We start from the raw sequence: 23,703 nt of genomic DNA on the forward strand, positions 1-23,703 counted from the left end.
CCCACCAAAATACTTCTTTAATGCAGAAAAATCCTTTTAACAGTTTTCTTAATGCAAGAATCTGATTTTATTTTAGCTTCACCCACAAGCTAAGAAAAAATATTTTAAAATTTGAGTCCTGATTTTTAACTACAGTAATTGCCTTCAGTGTTTATAACATACTAATTACCGGTAAGAGACAGAAATGGGATTTCTTAATTTAATCACTGGATTAAATCATTAATCACATCTATGTTTGATCTATTATACAATGCAGAAATAACAATAGCTATTCTCCCTCAGGAGATATTATTTCAACTAATTGCAAAAAAAAAAAAAAAAAAGGTTTTCCAAACACTGTAAGAATTCTCTATGTATGCACTTTTTTCTCTCTTTATGTTTATGAAATAGAGATCAAAACAATTACACAAAGGTGTATATTAAATACTTAAGCTCAAAACCACTGGAAAATCAGATGATGGTAAAGAATATAAAAATGAGATTAAGAGAAAAAATTTTTAAAACATATCTTGCCATTTACCCTCCTACAATTTGAATTGTGCTACATTAAAACTACAAGGTATTGGTCAAATTTGAGTCTCTTTAAGGAATACAGTTCAGGTCTTTTCTATGTATCGGCATTTACAGAAAACTGGAACTTTGCTAGAAGATTTGTGGAACCTGCTTTCTTTCCCTTCTGGAGGTCACCTTTCGTAACAGATATCACAGATCTAAAAAAGGGCAGACGTTTCTCTGTCCTTTCCATATTTTTTCTCTACAAGAGTGAAACACAGTGTTCCCATCTCTGTGATCCTTCACGAGTATTGTCAGTATTTCAGGAAAATAACCCCTGTGACTATTATTGTGGCAACCAAATAATGGCCAGCTGAGCAGAGCATCTCATTGGACTTCAGTGTGACTTTTTTTTTGTTACCTAACATCACTCTTAGGGGAGTTTGCTCCCTCCCATGGAATCACAATAAACAACCCTCACTGTAGCTAACGCTCAGTCATGGTAAGATACACCCAACATTGTGCAAAAACCAGGACAGTTCAGTTCTGCAGTCAAGTGAATGCTAGCACCGGGAAAGCCATCCCCAGGACTGTTTTCTGTAGGATCATTCAATTGCCTCTGAAATGAAGTGGCTCTGTACCTCTGCCACACATGTAATCAACTCACCTCCTAGTGACCACTGCTCTCTCCTCATCTTCCCTGGACTATGAGTGTTTGGATTTAACAAAGAGTTTCCCTTTCAGGAAATCTAAAAGCACAGGAGAATATAGCGGTTTTTCCTTTTAATACAGCTAGTATGAACCCTACAGATATACAAAGCTGACTTGGCCTCCTTCCAGATGTCTTTTTTTTTTTTTTTTACTCTCCTTCAAAACATAATAAGCTCTAGTGCCTTCCATTAAATATTGGAGAAGTAAATCTTTGCCCACTGGTAAAAAGCAAGATTATTATTTGACTGTTTCAAGACTCATCAGTTCTCATTCTCTCGTTCCCATGGAAACTATCCCCAGTGAAGTTTGAGAGGGGCTATGTGCACAGAGAAATGCCGATAATAATGGAGAGAATTAAGTTTCTGCAGGGGAAAATCTTAAGTCATTTTCAAATTTTGTCCAGGCCTTGGATGGCAAATCATCCACTAGTTTCATTTTTGCCAAATAAAAAAGTAGAAATGAGTATTTTTGCCAAGCTGATTTTTAGTTCATGAGATTTTTAGGGAAAAAAGGTAGTGGAATAAGGAAGTGTATTTTCTCTGAACAGACACCAATGTAATTAGCATAAAATAAAGAGTACGCTATTGGCATGAAATTAGTCCAGTAACAATGTTTTCTGAGAGATTTTGTATCTAAATTTATGGATGAAATTTTGTCAGCAGAGGTACATCTACAGTCTCCCTTGAAACAGTGAGATTATTTCACTGAACCTGTACTATAAATTAATTTGATGGAGCAAGAAGTAATACATTACAGTTGGAACTGGCCCAGCATCCCCAACAGAAAAATACAGAGGTAAGGGGATACAGTAAAAAATGAGAGGAAAAAAATTATTCACTTAAATACAAAATTTTGTAAAATGTATGAGAGGTCTGTTAAATTCCGATCCCTGATGAATGAAAAGCAGTAGGTTCAATAATGACAGTACTTCATAAAAAAATCCTATGCTTAAAATTAAATCTAATTATCTTCTGTAGAAAGAAGTTATACAGATTTAAAACAAGCTGGATGATTGAAAGAAGTGGTTATAATGATGAACAGTATTACAGAGACATGATTATCAGGTAAAGTATTACAGAAATTATGATTAGTAACTATTTTATATCTTTTTTTTTTACAGATTTGGAAATAGAATAGGCAAAGAGACAGGAAAAAGGAGCAAGGGCACTAACATGGGCCCTTACTCAGTTAAGGCTACATTCAACAGAGAACTTAAACACCTACATAATTGCATAGCAATTCCAAAACAGTGAACCAGGCAGCTGCAAGTGCTTACTCCAAGGGCCACCTCCCACTTAAACCTGAAAGTTTTCTAAAAATTCTACTTCTGTGCAAGCAGAAAATGAAGCATCCTGGCAGCTGTGTCACTTGCCTATTCTAATTGAAGACCCAAAAATCCCCGGTGTCACTCTGGCCCCCAAGGAGCTCAATACGTGTACTCAGAACATACCCATCCTACAGCAGGAGCCCAGAGTACTTCACAAAATGAAGAGGTGAACATTTTCTTTTAAAACACAGCCAGAGAGGAAGAAATTGCTTCAAGTGTTCATTTTCACACAGTATCCTGCTGGTTAGAACACTCAGTGGAAAAAACAGGAGACACCTGGGTTAAAGGTCTCCAGCAAGTGGAGGTTCCCCTCCTGCCTCCTCTCTGTTTCCTGCCTCAAAAACATGTTTAAATACTAGGCTGGAAGGGAGACTGAGCAAGGGGAGGGGAACAGATGACATGAAGGAAAATATTTTTACCCCTAAGTAGTTAGAGTTGTCACCTGAATGACAAAAATACAGATAGCACCCCTTGGACTAGTTTTGGAGTTGTGTTTAAAATGCACAAACAAGTCTGGAAGCTGGGAGCGGAGTCCAGAAGTTACCCCTCCCAGCCAGGAGAGCCAGGCCAGGAGTCATTCTCCTCCTGGCCCCAGGACTCCTGCATTCCTCCCAGCCTACTCACAGAGCCTTGGCAGCATGGCTCCCTCCCCAGCTCCAGCCTCCCAGGCAGCCCGCTCCATTGGGCACTCCCCCAGGACCTGGGAGATGCAACTTCAACGTGCCCAAGTGAGCAGCAAGCCCTCATAACATTCTCAGGTTAATGCTTAAACTACCAATTCATATATAAGGGGTGTGAAGAAGAGGGAAACAACCTTGGGTTTGGTGTTTTCGTTGTTTGGGTTTTTTTAAATAAAGGACATAGAAGGATAAGAGCATAGACCAGAGCTCTGAGAACAAGCCTTGCATGCACTGGCAGGAGAGGCAGGTTGCCAAGGGAAGGAGGTGCCTATTGCCCACAGAAAGCTGAACGCCAAAGCTGCAGAAGGAGGCAGGATTTCAGACATCCCCGTTCTCGTTAATTGGCTCAGAGTGGCTTCCTGCTGAGAATGCCGACTCTTTCAGATCACCCTTCCCCATATGCAACATCCATCACCCCAACTGTTTAAGAGGTAATTAGGGTGCCAAACACCTGAAAGTTATGCATGGGAGCCCATTTTCCATTTCTTCACTCTATTTCATCTAGCCTTCAACCTCTACGGACCACTGTTTTCCATTTGTTAAAAGCAGATAGAAAATAAGCTTTCTATTCCACAGGGGTGGCAGAGATAAATGTACTGAACATTGAGATGCTCAGACACTACAGAAATGAGGGTTGTAGCACAGGATAAACCTCATAGAGATAAGATCCCTGTCTGAAATCTTACCTATGCAGGCAACAAACCTAACTGAGAACAGTAATATGAAGTGATTATCAAACAATTAGAATATTGAGTTGGTTAAAACAGACTGACCAACCAACATTGTGGGAGGAAAATATCCCTACAGGCTACACTAAAATCACAGGCTCTCTGCACAGAAGCAAAAAGCAGCAAAACCACCCTCAAAATTCTCTCCCAGTTCTGCTGCCTACATGAAGGAAAGACAGTAATAGCCTAGGCCAATACTCACCTCTCCACAGCACAAGTAAAGAAGGGGAAATCATAAGGAATTAGCACAACCAAAATGAGATATAATTTTTTTCTCCCTGGATTGGGAAGGGGAAGAAGCAGATGGAACTATTGTAGAAGTGAAAAGCTTTGGCATAAACCAGAGTGGGGCTGAGACTTTGATCCTGCTGCTAGGGCTGCCTGGAGAAAAGACATTTCTGCTTCACGAAAGCTGAGATTTCAAAATCTGGCTTTAAGCCAAACCAAGAAGGAATTTTCCAAGCTAATGGTTTCCAAACATGACTTTTGGAAAATAAGCAAGATGCCTGATTTTTCATCAAGTAATGATCCTGTAATACAAAAGCAGCATTTGTTATAAAAACACATAATTTAGACTTTAGCATCAGAATTTTCTATTTTCATCAATGCAACTTCAGTCAAATCTACATTTCGATAAAACATTCTAAAACAACTGTGGTTTTTGATGAAATACTCTGTGAAGTTTCTGTCCTTACCTATTCACAAGTAAAATTCATGATGAAAACAAAACCACAAAAAAAGCAGGAACTGGACATGAAGATCAAATCAGAAAATAAGTACTAACCAAGAAAAAAAGATGGATTTTTGAAGACATGAGAATGAGCGTAGTATGAAGAGGCTATGTACCTTATCATGTCTCAAGTGAAAGAGTATATCCAGAATTACACAGGTTTCAAAATGGTCGTGATTACCACGTGTACACTGATATGTACAGGACTAGTGGACTATGTGTATAAAGCCTTAATAATTCAGTAAGACAAGCGCAAATATACTACAGTTCATTGAATTAAATAGTTCTTTTCTTATGCTTTTGCTGAACTGTCTCTGCTTTATCACTGTGCCACAGGAGCATCATTTCAGCACAGATTGATAGCAGAGCCTCACTCCTGTAGATAACGGAAGTCACAGACTGAAACCCAGAGACAGTAGATCTAAGGGTTCCTATCCTCCCCTGCCTTCAGGCACAGAAATATGTCTGTGAGGTTGCCCATTTTTCAACTGAGTCACATAAATTCTGGTTTATATGTAGAAAAATATGGAAAATAGGATAAATGGATAAAAATAAGCTCAGTCTGGGAGAACCCAGAATTTTCTAACATTCACCACTGTGAACTGTTAAGAGCTGCAGAGCTGTTCAGCAGAGGCCCCAGTTTGGAAGCCTAAGGTTGCCATCTTTTGGAATTGCATGTGAAGTGTGTAGCTCCCACGCAGTGCCATTTCATGAGGTCAGCTTAGTGAAAGAAATTTTGGATCAGACAAATTGCATATATTGCTAAAAAGTCTTTACCTCAAAGTGTTTTAATCAGTAGTAGCATCCAACTTCAGAAGAAATTTCCATGGTTTTCTTGTCATCAGTACTTACATCACCTAGGTAAGTGGAAATGCCACATCATCTACTTTTTGAAGGGAGCATATGGAAACGCTTTCCATTTTAACCTCCACCTAGTTCCCCCACCTTGTCCTCATGCTCCTTTAAAGTCTTCTCCTCATCCTGGAGGCAAGCTGGCCCAGTGCTTTCTCAGGAGCTTTCCCATCTCCCTCCTGGTATGGAGTTCCTGCTACTACCCTTCCTCCTGCCCTTGCATGTCCCACCCTGCACTCCAGCCTCCTCTAATGGTACAACTTGCGTTGCTCTCACAGAAGGTGCCATCTTTGCTCTCCAGTGTGTGGCAGATGGAACAACAGGCAGCCCGGTTTCCTCTCCTGGCCAAGATACCCCCTTTCCAGCTCGGGATCTACAAACTGTCAGCAGATTAACTAAACTATTTTCCAGAATCATGAGATTCATTTCTGCTCCTCAAGTTCCACAGGAATTGTTCCAGTGCCTAATGAAATTTTCCTATGATATAAAAGCCATATGCACCACCCTAGTGATGGAAATAATATCTGTATAAAGCAACTTTTCTTACTAACACCTCATGGTGGGTATGCCTGATACAGCTGGTGACCAAGAAAATTGGATTAAGAATGACATGCAGACAACACCATCCACAGTTCACTATCTTCATACTTTAATTCAGTTCTCTGGCTCCTGTCAGGCCAAACTTTGTAAGATGTTGGCAAAGATGGCGAACATCGTTCTGGGCTGTATTAAGAAGATCATTGCCAGGAGGTTGAGAGAGGTCATCCTTCCCCTCTAGTCAGCACTGGTGAGACACATTTGGAGGGCTGAGTTGAGTTCTGGGCTCCCCAGCACAAGAGAGACATGGACAAACAGGCGCAATTCCAGTGAAGGGCCACGAAGGTGACTGAGGGATTGGAGCATCTGTCATATGAGGAGAGGCTGGAGAAGCTGTGGCTGCTCAGCCTGGAGAATAGAAAACTCAGGGGGATTTTGTCAGTGTGGGTGTAAAGAAGATGGAGCCAGTCTCTTTTCAGTGGTACCCAGTAACAGGATAAAAGGCAACGGGCACAAACTGAAATACAAGAAATTCTACTTAAATGTAAGAAAACACTTTTTCACTGAGGGTGGCCAAACACTGGAACAGGTTGGCCACAGAGTCTGAAGTGTCCGTTGTTTCAGATACTTGAAACAGAACCAGACACAGCCTAAGCATTCTGCTCTAGGCGACCCTGCTCTAAACCAGGATCTAAACTTCCCATCAGTTCACAGCAGCCACATATTTGCTTTCCAAACATATGTCTCCATGCCTCTTTCCCTTCAGAGGTACTCCTCTGAAACATCCTCAAAGTCAGAATCCTATCTAACCTCCAATTCACTCTGTAAAGCTCTTTTGCTATGATGCCTGCAAAACTTGGTGACAATTAATGGGTTGTTGATGGATTGTGACTACTGCTGACCCAGGTGCTCTCACTGCACCTTTTAATCCCTCTGTGTTTCTGCATTCTTCTGTCATCTTGTTTTATACTTAGGGTGTAAACTCTGGGAGTTAGGACTGGCTTTTTGTTCTGTGATTATACAGCCTCAAGCACCTTAGGCATACCTAGAGTTCCTAGATACTATGGCAAAAGCAAACAGTTGTAAAACTGATCTGTTGAAGTTCAAGAAAGTACATTATCTGTCACTTTTATTTTAGATACTTGTTAAAGAAGGTTTTCACCGTGAAAGACATTAATTTCATTTAAGTTTAGCCATTTAACTGCCAGGGACCTCACGGAAAGGCAGATAAGCATCATCAGCAAGGCATTCATCTCACTCTTCTCAAGAGACTTACCTCAGCCTGGTATGATTTGCCTCTCTCTCTTCATTTATTAGAAAAGGAGCAGAGAGACATAAAATCTAGCCAGCTGAGATTATGCAAAAAGAAAACCTTGTGACTAGACATGAATCTACATACTCATCAGTAAGCATCTAGCTTCGAAAATTTTTCTTTAGGTGGCCCGGACAAAATTCCATCTTGTCCTTCTCCCCAAAGAACGGCAGGGAGAAATATAACATCTCTTATAACACATCATTCATGTGATTTAGTTACAACATTATGCTTTGCTACTTGCAGTCTCTTTTCACAGAAGCTGAGAGGAGATTACAGTGTGCATCTACTTGTTGTTGTGCACTGACCTTGCTTTTTGAGAAAACAACCTTTTTCTCATCACAGACTATAAAGCTGCTGTGAAACACAAATGCCACTCAACTGAGCTGTTCAAGTTTCAGTTAAACATGCTTAAGATCTGGCTCAGGCATTCCTAAAATATACTTAAAAGCTTTGTAACTTAGACAATACTGGAGTGACACAAATAACCTAAAATTCTGTTAAGGACTCTGAAAGTACTGCTACAGTTCTGGTAATTAAGTGGTCCTGTAAATGGCATTCAGTATTCTGACATTTATGTTTGGGTGAGGAAATGGCTGTTAGAAGTAATAATGGATGACTATTGTGATATAGAAAATACTCAACTCCAACAGTCTGTTATTAACAACTTATACAGCCATGCAATTAATATCCTGCCTTTTCAATATAACTTAAATTCCACAATGACAGTGAGAAAAATTAGTTTTTTCCCCAGCAAGCTGACCAAGGCTGTGCAGTGTCCTACGCAATTTTGAGTAGCTAATACTGAGTAAAAGAGATTGAGAGAGAGAACTTTTTATTTCTTTGTTGTGAAATTCAGTCATGCAGAGAGAGAACAAGTGTTTTCTATTCTTTCAGAAAAAAGAAGCATCTGTGATGATTGCCAAGAAGGACTCGCTTGTTCACTTAATGATGTGCAAAATCTTGGTCAAGTGCTAGAAATATTTTAAGTTGCATTTGAATTTCAGTAGGAACAGTGCAAAAACCCCTTTATGGATATATAGTGGTCATCTCCAGAATCTCTGTCTCTCAAAGGAGACAGAATTCATTTTGGAGCTTGCTATGTTTTAAAAGTTTATAATAATGTAACTGCACCATTGACAAAGATTATAGACCTCTTCATTATTTTTGAATGGGTGGAGGAGGGGAAAAGGGACAGGCAGGATTTAGATTGAGTTTCAGCAGCTTTAACTCCTATCTAAGCATGATTTTATTCACTAACATTTAAGTAGTTACAAAAGAGTATAATTCCATACAAATAAATGTAGAGGGAAAAAAAGAACAACGAACAGGCTTTCAAATATAAATATCGAGATTTAGTGGCATCTTAAAATCAAAGGACAACTTTGCTGGCAGCACACTGCTCAAGATTATTCTAAAGAATCTCATTTTGAAATATTATTTATGTTGCTGTTCTTGATATGAACTCATAAAGCCAAAGCTTTGCTAAACTGTTTCAAGACAGAGTTCAAGTTACAGACATTAAAAAGGAGGTGGTGATACAAAGTCTTTTGTCTCTGGCAAAAATACTAAATTATTCTAATGAATAATGGCTAGTTGAACTCAAAGTAGGCAGTTGAAGTAAAACTGAACATAACTTCCTTGGGTTTGTTTCTTTAGTAATTATGTAAGTCTGTGAATCCGTGAGATCTTTTAGAGAGAGAATCCACTGTATTCTGTGAATGTTTCCATCCCAATATTTAAAGCTTTAAGACAAAGCTCAGCCATACTGTTGGTGGCAGTCACATCACCAATACTTGAAGTCAGGTGTTACTATTACTGAATAGTAATTTGATCATGTGAGCTCTTACTGCAAGCTAGGGCCTGTCTTGTCACACTTACGCAAATTTGCTATACTTTCTGCTTGCACGAAAACTATGCACTTGGCCTGTACAAGCCAAACACTTCTGTTACATGATTATTAAAGGTTCTTTGTACCTAGCTCCAAAGTGTAAACAAGAGAGAAAGGCACAGAAATGCAAATTAAGAGCCATAATTTGCTATGTCACACCTACTTAAATATCAGGATCTTCAGTCTGGCAATTCCAGCTCTGTTCAACTATACTTACCACCTGACTATGTTTATAATCTCACAGCAGTTATCCCAATTCAAAAGCACTTTTCCGTGCTTTTACAGCTCCAACATCCTCGTGTTTGTCAGAACAACACATCTATCAATTTGTAGTAATTCTTCTCTCCCACCACTGTGAGTATTTTGCCAAGTCCTGTTGATTCTCCCTTTACAATATGTCCTTGAAAAATAAGCAAGTCCTTTCTCTCACTCCCTGTGGTTGAAACTTTTGTCTGAGCTCTGATCATCTTTCTTCTGAAGTTCCTAAGCTACTGCTACGTCCTCTGTTGCTTTTTCTAATTCCTACTTGGTACTCCCACAGTTGCTACAAACCCTTTCCACACAAGCATTCCCTCTTACAAACCATGAATCACTTCTTCACTAGCTTCCTCCATCCTAGCGAGCAAATATTTTCAGTTCTGCTTATCCTATTCTTTCCGATATTTCCGATTCTTCTTTCGATCCTATATTCAACTGTATTGGCACTTCCAATCTGACTCCATTCTGGCACTGGTAATGCAAAGTCACTTCCTATCCCCTGCAGCAAACTTGCACTGTCTCCTTCCCAAAACATATCACTACCATACATATCATTATTCTACATACATCCGTCTAGGAATATTTTTTTGCCCAAGAAAAGTTGAGTATTCCTGAACTAAACAGCAAGAACTTCTGCACACAGCCTTCTACACAGCCTGTGCGACAGGCTCACATTAGAACCTCACAGTGAATTAAATACTGTAATTTCTAGCTTAATGCAGCTGATCTGCTGCATAAAGGTCCTCCTACACAGTAAGCTCTCTCATGCAGAGATTTTGTCTTTGTTCTGACACTTTGCTGAGAACATATATGTCTTTAGTTGGTATAATATAGGACATTTATTCCTTGTAAAAGCAAAATAACTCCCTGCCTTTCCTTTCCTTCCAAAAATACAAACTATCCTCCTTCTCCCTCCCTCAAAAAAGCGCTAATCAACAAACCTCTAATTAAACTAAAGGACTTGAATCGTTAGCTTGCCTGGTGGCAATAATTTTACAACTCAGGGGATGGTACATGCTTAAAATGGAATGTTACTTTTACAGAGAAAACATTCAAATTTATTCTTCAGACAGACAATTTGAAGTGGTCTAGCCTTTATAAAAATTATGTATTCACAATAAAATATAAATTTATCTTCTTGTATTCTAACTAAGCTTCTAGTTTCAAATGAAGCTACTTATGCCTTACTGAAAAAAACCACCAAAAATCATCTGTGTATGACACTGCCCTGAAAGTCCCATGATTGGGAAGGCTGGCAAGGATCCAACAAGTTTAAAAATCGAGGAGGGCAGGAGTGTTCCCCTGCACTATGGCAAAAAAACCCCAAAACCAAAACCACTTCAGTGTACAAAGTCACTTCTTTGTAACTGGACTGGAGTTTAAAATACTTCTACTTTCTGTCTGGACCCTTACAAGGTAGTGTAACTTCATACAAGTCACGTCATTGAACACCTCTCTGCTCTGTCTTCATGTACTCTGTGTGTTCTCTTCTCTGCAGTTTTTAACATACGTGATTACTATAACAATAGGTAGGAAAATCCTGCGCTTTGCAGAAATTACTGAACCACTGCACAGTATCTTCACACTTATCTTTAGGATTCCATTTACTAACTTGTAAAACATAACTGAAAGAAACAGTTTTGCAAACACTGCTTTCCTTGAGTTCCAGAATGTTCCACAGGTCGTGTACAGCTCACTATTTTATTGGCAAAGCTATTATCTGTCTGCTGGTTAAAACTTTTTGGCCTAAACAGAACTGTCACCTTCAGTACTGTAAATAAACATTTTTGTCTGGGCATATACAAGGCACCTGAGACTCTTCTTCATTTAGTTCACTCCTTTAGGCCTAAATAACCAGAGTGACAGTGTGTATGCACAAGAATATACAGAAAGAGAATGTATCATAGAAAGGATGAAAAATACAAATGAGTCAGGCTAAACCTCAAAACTTGGGCACTAACCCCTCCCACCATCATTCTGGGCATACGACTCCCTCCTCCCAGCAGCCAAACTACATTACCTTAAAAGAGCATACCTATCCAAAAAAGGTGGCCCTGTGTATAGATACAAAGCAAATATATTTATGGAAATGCTGTTCTTGTACAGAAGTTCAACATGGTCAGTTTTCATCACTCATTTTTTATCTCCTCCCCTCTATGCATTCCCACCTGCCTTCCCTTACCTAGCATGTACTGTTTCCAGTTGGTATTCTCACACCTGTAATCCTTCCTCACTAGGAAGTGCTAGGTAGTCATAACTTGTCTCACCTCAAGAGTCCCTCCCCTCTTGTCTATGCAATATTAAAGGGTACAATCTAATCCGGAGAACAGATATATCCAATATTCAGTTCCCTCTACAATCACATATCACTTCTAAAAAAATACATAGCTTTTCTTAGTGTCAAGAAATAAACAGCTCAGGGTATGGCACTTCCTGTCACACAGTAGAGGGTGGCAGACACTGCCATTTGATATACATCAGTAGTCACTGAAGAAAAATAGAAGCCATCCTCTAATTTTTGGTGATGAAATATCAAGTAGGACATTTCCAGTAAACCAGAGTAAATTCCTACTATAACTGTCACCGAAACCCGGGAATAAACCTCATAATACCAACGCAGTGTTAAAAGGCAGGCATTCTTTATTGCAGTGCTGGATGCACGGGGGATAGCTCCACCCAACATGCATGGCAGGTGATCACCAACACACAGGTTATGTAGGATCCAAATATACATATTCATCGTTTTTCTCAGAAAAGGCAGTCCTATGATAATAATTTCTTGGAATTCATTTACATATTCTCCTCCCCGTCACGCACGCTCAGTGATTTGAGTCGGTGGTCTTCAAGGGGTCTCTGGTGGGTGTCAGTGGTCACGCACCCGTGTCCGCTGGATAACCCTCTTCTTGCGGGCATGTGCAGTATCATTGTTGTGGATGCATCTGTCCATAACAACTTACTTAAGATTATTATCTCCGAACCTATTGTTCAGTTTGGTAGGGACTGTACATGGAACATAGCAGCATTGTACCTTGCCATGGTCAGTTAACTTCATTACCTATTACCTTGGTTACAAACTAATTATCTCAAACTGATTCTATAGTTTCTGTTTCACAGCCCCTATCCCACGGTTACATAACTAGACAGACTCCTGTAAGGTAGAGAAAAGCTGTTCACAGTGAACTATTGCCCTTTAGACACAAAGGCTAAGTGCCCCTTGAGAGTTCACATAGCAGATGCGCACATGCTTCATGCATCACATCCTTCACTTGCAGGGATGGCAACTGTAACTTCCCTGACACAGCTCTTCTAGTCTAAACAGCATCCCATTTACCTGCAACACACACCCTGCAAAGAACCATGCAGGGCCAACCTGTTGCATTGCTTGCCACAATCTTTTAGCAGTTGCCTACTTGCTGCAGGCATTCATTAAAAGGCCAGCGCTAGCACAGTGCTGACAAAAGGTCTCTCCTCAAGATAACAGCACAATGACAAGCCTGACAGACTCCAATCTCGCTGTGAGATCTTCATGTGGCAAGATGGTTTGGTTAACTCTAAGAGAAGGAGGAAGGGAGAGGAGGACCAAGAGCAAGGATAAAAAAACCCTAAGCTTCTAAAAACGGCCTGGAGGAAACAGTCATTCACAGATAGGAAAGGCAGGCTGGGGTGTCACGCTGTGGTCTGGGAAACATTTTATAGAGGAATAAAAGCAGTTCCTGCGTCTATCCTCTGCCTTTGGAGTTTTGCAAACCAGAGGCACGTATGCTAATGCCAGTTCAAAAAGTCATCTGAGCTGGCCTCTGAAGCATGGTGAGAGAGAGACACCCCGAATCATGTCCTGACTACAACCAAGTAACTGTGAAGGGTCAAACACTAGCAGGTATGTGCACGTCTGTAGCACTGACCTGCAGGGCATACTGAAGATGGTCAGCATGGTCCAGCCCGGACTCTATGCTGAGGTGCTTATTATCTAGACTCTGGTTGTGTTGCCTGCCCTAGGCTGGATGCTAAGCCAGTAACACAGAAGCAAGATTTAAACTCAGAAACACTGTAAGAATTCATCACATGGTAGAATGTAGCTAGAATGGATTAGGTTTTATAGGACTGTGTTGATTTCCCTCCAGTGGACATGTCATGGTTTAACCCTGGCCAGCAACTAAGCACCATGTAGCCACTCGCTCACTCCCCCCACAGCAGGATGGGGGGAGAGAATTGGAAGGGTAAAAGTGAGAAAAACTGGTCAGTTGAGATAAAGACAGTTTAATAGGTAAAGCAAAAGCCACACACACAAGCAAAGCAAAGCAAAGCAAAGCAAGGAATTCATTCCCCACTTCTCATGGGTAGGCAGGTGTTCAGCCATCTCCAGGAAAGCAGGGCTCCACCACACATATCAGTTACTTGGGAAGACAAACGCCATCACTCCGAACGTCTCCCCCTTCTTCTTCTTTCCCCAGCTTTATATGCTGAGCATGACATCATATTGTATGGAATATCCCTTTGGTCAGCTGGGGTCAGCTATCCCGGCTGTCCCCCCTCCCAACTCCTTGTGCACCCCCAGCCCACTCACTGGTGGGGTGGTGTGAGAAGCAGCAAAGGCCTTGGCTCTCTGTAAGCACTGTGCAGCAATAACGAAAACGTCCCTGAGTTATCAACACTATTTCCAGCACAAATCCAAAACACAGCCCCATACCAGCTACTATGAAGAAAATTAACTCTATCCCAACCAAAACCTCATAGGACAGCATAACCATACCACAAATCAGAGAAACACACAGACAAAAGCAAAGATGTTCCTTTAAAATGAAAGCAGGGTAGTGACAAGAAAGAGCATAAGAGATTGCACACAGACAAGCAGAGAGGTCTAAATATTGTTCTGCACTTTTTGCAAATATGTACACAAAAGGGGAAAACCATTTCTTCAGGAACATATTGAAGACAGCAGGGTACATTTAATACATTTAAGGAAATACAGTACATACACCATCTTGCAGAGTTAAAGAAGGAAGAGATTGACAAGGAACCCATAATTAAAAATTAGTATTATTTTGAACCTTTCTGTACTAAAATTTTATGCATAAATTGCATTTTAAATATTTGAAGACAAGCAACCGAGAGATTTAAAGGTAGAAGTTCTAATCATTTGGGAGAGAAAGATAGGCGTGTGCTAAACAAAGATTTAAAAAATCTTCAAAATAATTCAGAGTTGCTGTGGGAAATGCAGGTCTTACGCTACAGTTAAAACATGCAAAACATTCAGAATGTCAGCAAAAACAACCTATAATATTAAATCAAGAAGCTTTGTACCTATGGTCTGTGTTTGGCATAGAATTTGTTTTGCAGGAGAAAATGGCACAGATCAAGACTTTCATTGTGCAGAACAACACTTCAGAACAATGAAACTCAACCTCATTTAAAATCCAGATTTGCTAACAATGCAAAAACCACAGAAATGACAGATCACGACCATAATTTGACTTAAAAATCTGTAATAATGCTGTGTTTAAGTTCAATCTCTTGCAAATTACATCAAATCAAAAGACAGCTAGGGTCTGTTGGAAAATAATATGAAAATGCTTAAAAGAATTCTTATAAAAACCTGAGGAATCCATTACAGATCTTATTTGGAACTACTACATGACAACACTTGTGAAACCAGGACTCTCAGGTACTAATGATGTTTAGTGGTCATGTTGATTACCCTGATGTTGTTGTAAGAATTTACAATACTCAGCTTTTTGCATTAAAAAATCCAGAAAGATCACAGAATCATAGAATATCAGGCTGGAAGGGACCTCAAGGATCATCTGGTCCAACTTGTCTTGGCAAAAGCTAAGAATATGAGTTCGCATAATCCAAAACATTTGCATGTGTATGAAGGCAAAAACAGTGGGCTGCCAGGAAGCTGTAGCTTATTTCCATGTGACAGTTATAGAAGGAAACCTAGAGGAGTCAGAACACACATTCCTTCTATTGCAGAAGCTGAAAAGATGCATTTTGAGTCCTACAGATCTGAAGCAGAACATGCCAGCAGCAGGTATGGAAAGGACTGGATCCAGAAATCTGGCTATTAAGAAAAGCTCTGCCAAAGAGCTTTATTTCCCTGCACAATACCCTTCTAAATGTGAAGATCACAGGACTTCTAACTTTCATATCACTCCTTCCTTCTCCTCCTCCCTATTATTATAGGCCTAGATTTAACAAGGTCACAGTGCTCATGCTTATCTCCATTCACTAGGTAAAAGCACTATTTGCAGTCTACTGCAAGAACTATATCCTTCACGTACCTTGGATACTTTAGCATTCACGTGATTTACCATCATCAGGTATGAAAACCTTACCAAGAGAAAGCAAACACCCTGTCCGAAATTGGTAAGTGAAAATCTTGAAACATGAATGCCCGGAAAAAGACTAATGCATTAACTCTTTGTGCCCCCAAATTTGAAATGATCTAATTTTCCAGGGTGCTAAATCCTCAATTCCTACTAAAGTCAATGGGAGTGGTAAAGGACAAGACCCTGGTGTATTGGGTCTGGCTGAGCTGGAGATAATTTTCCCCACAGCAGCCCCCTGTGTGCACTGTGCTGTGCATTGGTAGCCAGCAAGGTGTTGGTAACACACCGGTATTCTGGCTACTCCTGAGCAGTGCTGGCACACATCAAGGCTGTCCTCTTCAACATCTCTCCCCCTCAGCAGTAGGCTGGGGGTGGGCAAGATCTTGGGAGGGGACACAGCCAGGACAGCTGACCCAAACTGACAAAAGGGATATTCCATACCATATGTCTGCTCAGCAAGAAAAGCTAAGAGAAAGTAGGGGCATTCGTTATTTACGATGTTTGTCTTCCAGAGCAACCACTATGTGTACTGAAGCCCTGCTTCCTGGGAAGTGGCTAAACATCGCCTACTGATGGGAAGTAGAGAATAAATCTTTTGTTTTTCCTTTGCTTCCGTGCACGGCCTTTTGCTTTACTAAACTGCCTTTATCTTGACCCACAAGGTTTTTTCCACCTTATTTTTCTCCCTCCCCTGTCCTGCTGAGGAAGGGAGTGATAGAGCAGCTTGATGGGTACTTGGTGTCGAGCCAGGGTCAACCCACCACACCTGTGTAAACTGTTCCTTCCCAGATTCATTTCTAGTTTCTCTGATCACCTGCCTTTAGCTGGCTAGTCCTCCACCTCTCCAGATGGAACCCTGCATTTCAATAACTCTTTATGCTACATTTTTCCCCTCATGATCTGTGATATTTCATAAGCTCAGAGGTTTGGCAACTGCTAATTATTTACTTTGCCAGTCAGACAACACCACAACACAGTGATACAGCATTAGCTTCTCCTAAACAAATATGGCTTACTTGCCAAAAGACATAAGCACTCCATGTGCAAAGACATGGCAATTAAACAACAGTGTCACCTGAGCACAATCTTGTTTATATGTGGCATTTCCCTTGAAAACTAAACACATCTGGCTCAGTACTTATTCTTTGGGGTACAAATTTTAATGTTTGCTGCTCTCAATCAATATACATCTCACAAGACACACCTATACAAGATGCAAAACTAGCCTAAGATCCTGGATATGAACTCCACACTACTCAAAAGTAGTTCAGATATGTTTAGATAAGGCATGCCTTTGGATCTCAGTTTACACAGAACCACATTCAACAATCCTGAAACTACAGTTGCATTCCGCTCTTTCAGCCTCCATGTTCTCCTTGCTGCAAACCTGATTATTGTACTCTGTGGTATGGTCTTTATTTGTTCAGTCCTTCTTAACCACTACCCTTAAATAGCCACTTTGGACCTGGCTCTCTCCACATAGGGAATACCTCACACAAACACACTGGAGAGCATATGATACTTATTTAACAGAAAATATACAAGTATTTCACTGTTCCTCCAAGCAAAGCTTGTTCTGGAACAGAAAGAAAACTTGTTCTTTGTTCCATGAAAAACTTGGCCCTTCTTCCTATCATTGCTCTCAAATTTCATGCCTTCAGGCTGAAAACATTCCATTTTTCATCAAACCCTTTTCTTAAATCTGCACATAACACTCACATTTGTCACAAGCTTCTGCTCTGCTCCTCTGAGGTGTTTCTGCAGCTCCCACACTCTTGGCAAAAACTGAGTCCAGATACAAATCCAACACCGTCCTTTATTATACATCTAGGATGTATGAGTAAGTTGCTTTTTTCAAAGTTGTTGCCTTAAGCTCTGGGTGTTGACTACCCCCACATGAGGAACTACAACTTGTTCAGCATTGGCCCATGTTTCCGCTTCTTTGGGCTGAGAGTTCGTAATGAAGCTGGATCTGTGTGTTGCATAACCTGGCCAACTGACGTCCAAGGTTTGGCACCTGCAAGAGTTCCTCCTAGGTGTGTTCCAACCTCCAATTTATTCATAAGACTCCATCCTGACATGGAAACTACTTCTCCAAAGCACCACTGATTTATTGCATCAAACATAATAAAGGATTTAAGTTCATGGACATACACAGTCTCACGTATGTGTAACAATGCACATGAAACCCCTAAATAGAATGTGCAACATTCAGTCTAGGTCACGTTTCAGAGACGCTACGTTACATTTGCTAGAAATCCTGGTTCTAGGATAATGTAAGTCCTTTCCAGTAAATTTTGTAATAAATTATTTGGTCAAGCCAGAAGAGATGGACATTAATGCACAGAAAAAATTTTAAAAACATCCTATTGCCATAGATGAGGATTTACTCACTCAGCTTGCACTTGCCAATGTGCTCATCTAGCTCACTGTTTTCTGTAATAATTCCTTTTGAGATACTTCTGTGCATCCAGGGAGTGTATCATCATGCAGCTGCACTCCAGGGCCTGTGCTCTGCTAAAAAGAAAAAAAAAAAAGTTATTTCAGAGTATAAATATTGTCTTGTTTGTACAAGCAGGACCTCTGAAGTACAGAGAACCTCAGTTACATTATCCACAAAAGGTGCACAGCTTTAGGCAGCCACATATTAGCAGAATTTGTAAGTTCTCATTTTTCAGCCATTAACTCTGATAATTGTATTTCACATATGCTTTTGAACAGACACCCACTCTTACCTTCCCGGGTGGGGGAGGTTTGTCTTGATGTGGATTACAAAAAAGGCTGATGATAGAAGAAATTTTTGTAGATAACTTAAGAACTGATGAACAACGAAGACACAAGAATTAGTTCAGAATTTTTAACTAATTTAGTCATCAGACTAACTTCTCTCTGCAGAATTTACAAGAAATTAAGCCAAATTAAACCCTAGAGATTTAGGAATGGCAGAACTCATAGAAAGATGAGAAAAAAATTAATTTAGGGATATTTATAGTGGACTAAGCCTACTAATCTGAGTACTACAGACATTTTAAGAAATTCAGATAATGGTTCTGGTACTATTCTTCCCCCCCGATCAATCAGTGTATGTACAGTATTTATTCTCTGTGTCATTATACAAGATACAGCCTTTCCCAATACAGAGCAAGGACAGAAAAATGAAACTTACCACTGTCTAGCTATTTTTGTATCTTTCAGTTAGAAACACAGAGAGAAATGATAGAAATACTAATTCTTTGAACCAACATGTTCCCTAAAAGCTTTGACCACAGGAAAAATTGTGTGATGGAAATCAGAGTCAATACTTCTACTTCAAACTAAGGTATGAGCCATGAGTGAGCACCCAGCAGCAAGTATGTTTGAAATGGAAGCCTCTCATGAAAGAAAAGCACGCCTCTATTATTTCACTCCCTGCTGCCCAACAGTGCCTTAAAGAGGGAGAGAGGGGCAAACATGGACCATTTGAACACATAAACAGAGTGAAAGCTCTCCTATAATTTGACAAGAACAAATATTTCAGGTGCGGTAGTGCACGTCTGAAAAGCCACAAGAACTACTCAGACGTGCAACTGTAACCTCTATAGTGAGGCCAAAGTCACTGACACACACGGCTCCTGGCTATACAAGTGCTGGTTCAGCAAACTGAAGCTGCCTGTGGGCTGGTATAACTTACAGTGCACTTAGTTCTTCCAAGTTCTTTTTTTTTCATTTGTTCTTGTTTATCACTTCCATATTTGGACAGACACAATCTTCTTTCTCTGAGCACATGGTATTTTCCAAAATAGAAGCCAAATTCTAGAGAAAGCTACTACATTACATAATTCCGTCTTTTGATTTCCCCTTAACCATTTAAAATTCCACAAAAAGATAAAATACGTGGGCTAAATCAGCTAAAAACAGCTCATAAAAATCTATTTCTGCTCAACTCTGGAAGTTCATTTTGAATAATGTGCTTTGTTTCAATAAGCATCTGTTGAGTGCATTTCATATAATATTACAATTCTTAAACCCTTGATTTCTGAAGAACTTTTTGTTGTATATAGTGTTTTGTAGCACTGCTCCACATAAAACATGCAGTTAAACACTGCATAAAAACTAGTAGCATACTGCAGTCACAAATTACCACGTTAATATGCCAAAAGTATTCCAGGAAACATCAGAAAGACAGAAGTACAAAATAAATAAGAATCCTTGAAATGTAATGAAAGGTGGTATTATAAACTTCTCAGGACTTGCAACCCAGAACAAGAAGTGTAGCTGTTCTTTTTATGTCTTACATAATAACTTGGTATAATAGTTGCTAACCTTACTAAAAGCTATATACAGATCAAGTATTTTCCCCACAAGAGTTCCTTAAAAAAAAAAAAAAAGGAAGAAAAAAAAAGTGTACGCTTCCTTCTTTTTTTAGGTGGGCTGATCTTTGGAAGCACTGAACACTTGTAAGTGTTCAGTATCTATAAAAATCAAGCTGGAAGCACCTGTACTCTAAAAGACAGAGGCAAATGGATTAGGTTGTATTCCTTCTTCATGAAGTTGACTGCCAAACATGTCTGAAAAACAAAATAAACCTTTGAACCAAGTCTGCAGAATGCATGGGGAAACAGTAATTGCCACTATTGCATCCCTAAAAAATGAGGGGTTTATACTCTGGATTTAAAAAGTTTTAGCTAAAAACTACTGTAGTAAATGTTAGAAGCCAGCTCTTCTACTTGCCAAAGCAAATGCACTATATATGGAATACAGAGCAATTTCTCTAAAAATGTCTCATTACTGCATCCCTTTCCATTCATTTCTGTTACAGACAGTCTGTTAAATTACAGTACAAGGAGAAAAATACTTACAGAGAGAGTATTTCTAACCCATATCAAGTCATTGGTGGCTGATTTAAACAAGTTGTTTTGTCCATGTAACTTCATTTTATGAACACAAGAGTGGAATTCTTAAGAAGTGCACAGCATCACCCAAAGTTTCTCAGGCAAGGCAAAGTCTGTCTTACAGGGCTGGCTCAGTGCTGTATGCTTTGGAATCGCAGCCTCGAGACACAACTTGCAAAAAAGACATAGATACTCACCCATGTGCAAGGGTGACTGTGAAGGAAGCAGTGGGACAATGCGGGCTCTTGTGATACTTTACATACAAATGACACACAACCATTTCTTCTCAGGCAGCGTATCTCACAAACACGTTTTAGATAAACGTAGCCTTCTTTCTATGCAGAGGCGGCAGAGCACTGAACACTACTACGCTGCTGCTGCTACTACATTAAAAAAACCTGATGTTGACAGTTTTATGGTGTCTATAGGAATAAGATCTCAGCATGATACTACTTGGAAAGAAAATGGTAATTAATAAGCTGATGACAGTACGGATGTTTACAAAAATCAGACACTTCACTAGCATAAAAATTGTTGTTGGAAAGCTACCAGTATTCTTGCTCATTAGTCTAAACATTGACATCACAGGATGAGCTAGCTATCTGAGATTGTTATGGCACAGCTGCACCTATATGGCTTTGTATGCTCCCATAAGGGAATGAATCAAAAAATCATATATAACTTCAGAGTGGAAGCAGGCCTACTCAAAATTATAAAGTGCCATGAAACAGGAGAGTACTTCTAGACAGAGGTAAATGACTGAGTGTGATTTCTGCTCTTAAGTATCTATGTAGTCAAATTAAAAATGTGAATATATTCTGAAAGAAAGTCTCAGTGGAAAGAGAATAAAATTCCTTTATCTGGGATAATAAGCTGGCTGACTAAAACACCAGAGAATTTTGCACCTTAATGTCAGGCAGAACTTCTATACTCAAAACCCTCTTACTGCGTAAAGTTTCCCTTCATGAGATGGATTAATGGAAGTTTAGAGCTGTAACAAGACTCAAGCCAGACAGGGTAAAGTCTTCTACAGTTGTCTTTTCTTCACCTGCTTATAAAGAGTTCAGTAGGGTCAATACAATTTGAGTAAGCCAGATTATATTTCTTCCTTCCAAACCTCAAAAGCATACAATTATTATTATTTTTCACAAATGCATGTGTCTTGCATGAGTGGAAATGCTTATGAAATTTCATGAGAAATCAAAATTCTGTATGCAGAACAAAGCAGGGAAGGTCATTTCCATGGATAATGGAAGACTTAAGGCAATTTGCAAATATCAAACATGACAATCCACCAGGAGGAGAAAATAAAAATAGAAAGAGATCTATTTGTTGATCTGGGATTCAGCTGTGAAATAATAATTAAAAAATTAATAATAATAAAAAATCTTCAACTGCATTCTATGCAATTCCAAGCAAATCTTTCACAGAAACGCTCCATCCAAGTCTTGTCCCCATTTAAATGTACTTCTATACTAGCTATACAGCAAAACATTTACAAAGTATTTGTCAAAAAATCTACCCTCCCATGCATAACTGCCCTAAGATATTGGAAGTTTAAATAATGAGTTAATCAAACCTACTAAATACATAAAAGCTGGCATGATTCTAGATGTGGTTCTGTATGTAGTTCTAGTACAGGGACTGCTTTCATATATACCATATAGAAAGCTGAGAGTGTAGCTCCCTAAAAGAAAATGCTGTATTTACATAGCACTGAGTCTTAAGTGGTTATATATGACATATACATACACCTACCCACAAAATACATCACCATTCCCAAGAACTGTATTTGACAATATTCTTCCTTCCTACACAGGGGGATTTGCTTCCATAGCAGAACAAATACTGTCATAGCTTTTGGGCTATGCCACAGACATTGAATGGCAGTCAAAAATCAGTGATTAGTCCAGGAAGCGTAATGCTGCCAGTATGAAGTGAGACAGCACAGAATGATGAGACCTGGTGTAGGAAATCGGGTACAACCTTTAATGGAGGCCACGAAGCTGCAAGACAGCAATTCAAGTGGAGTGACACATCTCCACACACACGGGAGCCTGGAGCTTCGATCCCTGACCATCCCCTCCGGGACCCTACGCACAACTCTGCTAACTGCAGGTACTGCTGCTGAATGTTGAAAAAAACCCACCACTTTGGATTTACATGTAGAATAGGGATATAGACTTAAAAAAGGGTAAGATGTTCAGAAAATTGATGTTGCAAGGACTTCAGCCACTACGCCCTCCAAGAGCACATGACACCCGTGTGAGCATCAGGGAAGGTTGCAAGATGTCCTGTGCTGCGCTGCCCTGCCCTGCTGCTTGGGTCCTGGCTTCAAGGGAGGGAGCGGGGCTGGAAGAGGCAAGTAGCGAGGTGCCACAGCCGCTGCCTTCCCTTCCCCACTCGACACATCAACAGCGCCTCGCTTCACCACACTTCGTTCCCGCCACGTTTGCACCGCTGGCCTGAAGCGAGAGCAGCCAGGCCCCGCAGCAGGCTGTGTCCGCCTCTCCACTAAGATAGCGCCGAACCCCGGCAAGGCAAGGCAGGCATCCGACCCTGCCAGGGGCCCACAGGCCAGCCTGCCTCCGCCTTCAGGGGAAGCGATCCTGCCAAGAACCCCACAACATGCAATTAACTCCCTCACGCCCCGTCCCCGGCTCCCCCCAACATGGCGCCCACGACCGGGGTGCGGCGGGCGGCTCCTCCCGGCATGCCCCGCGGGGCAGCCGCGCTGCCAGGAGACCGCCGGCGGGGCGGGGCAGGGAGGATGCTGCGGCCGCCGCGGGGCGAGGCGGTGGCACGGCACGGTACGGAGGATGCGGCAGCGGCAGCAGCAGCAGCAGGCGGAGGAGCGGGGAGCGATGCGGTGCTGCGCGGCAGGGCCCTGGCCGCACAACGGGGGCGCCCTCACCACCCTCCTGCTGACAGGTCGGTCACGGCGGCGTTTCACCGCGGCAAGCGGGCACGGGCCTTGCTGGCAGC

At 40.7% G+C, this 23,703-nt stretch overlaps 1 protein-coding gene across 11 annotated transcripts in view; it reads left to right on the forward strand.

Annotated features, from left to right (window-relative positions):
* The first annotated feature begins 23,463 nt into the window (after positions 1 to 23,463).
* Positions 23,464 to 23,703, forward strand: part of SGCE (sarcoglycan epsilon) — a 33,322-nt gene continuing 33,082 nt past the window's right edge. For 3 of the 11 annotated variants that reach the window (XM_054814159.1, XM_054814160.1, XM_054814165.1), the window contains exon 1: positions 23,465 to 23,649. In XM_054814159.1, the coding sequence (XP_054670134.1) occupies positions 23,538 to 23,649 (112 nt within the window). In that variant the 5' untranslated portion in view covers positions 23,465 to 23,537. Of the gene's footprint in view, positions 23,650 to 23,703 lie in introns of all 11 variants that reach the window. The other 8 variants (XM_054814162.1, XM_054814161.1, XM_054814166.1 and 5 more) reach the window with 5 other exon arrangements.

This window comes from Grus americana, chromosome 2 (genome assembly GCF_028858705.1).
Source record: "Grus americana isolate bGruAme1 chromosome 2, bGruAme1.mat, whole genome shotgun sequence".
In the NCBI taxonomy this organism is placed as follows: Eukaryota; Metazoa; Chordata; class Aves; order Gruiformes; family Gruidae; genus Grus; species Grus americana.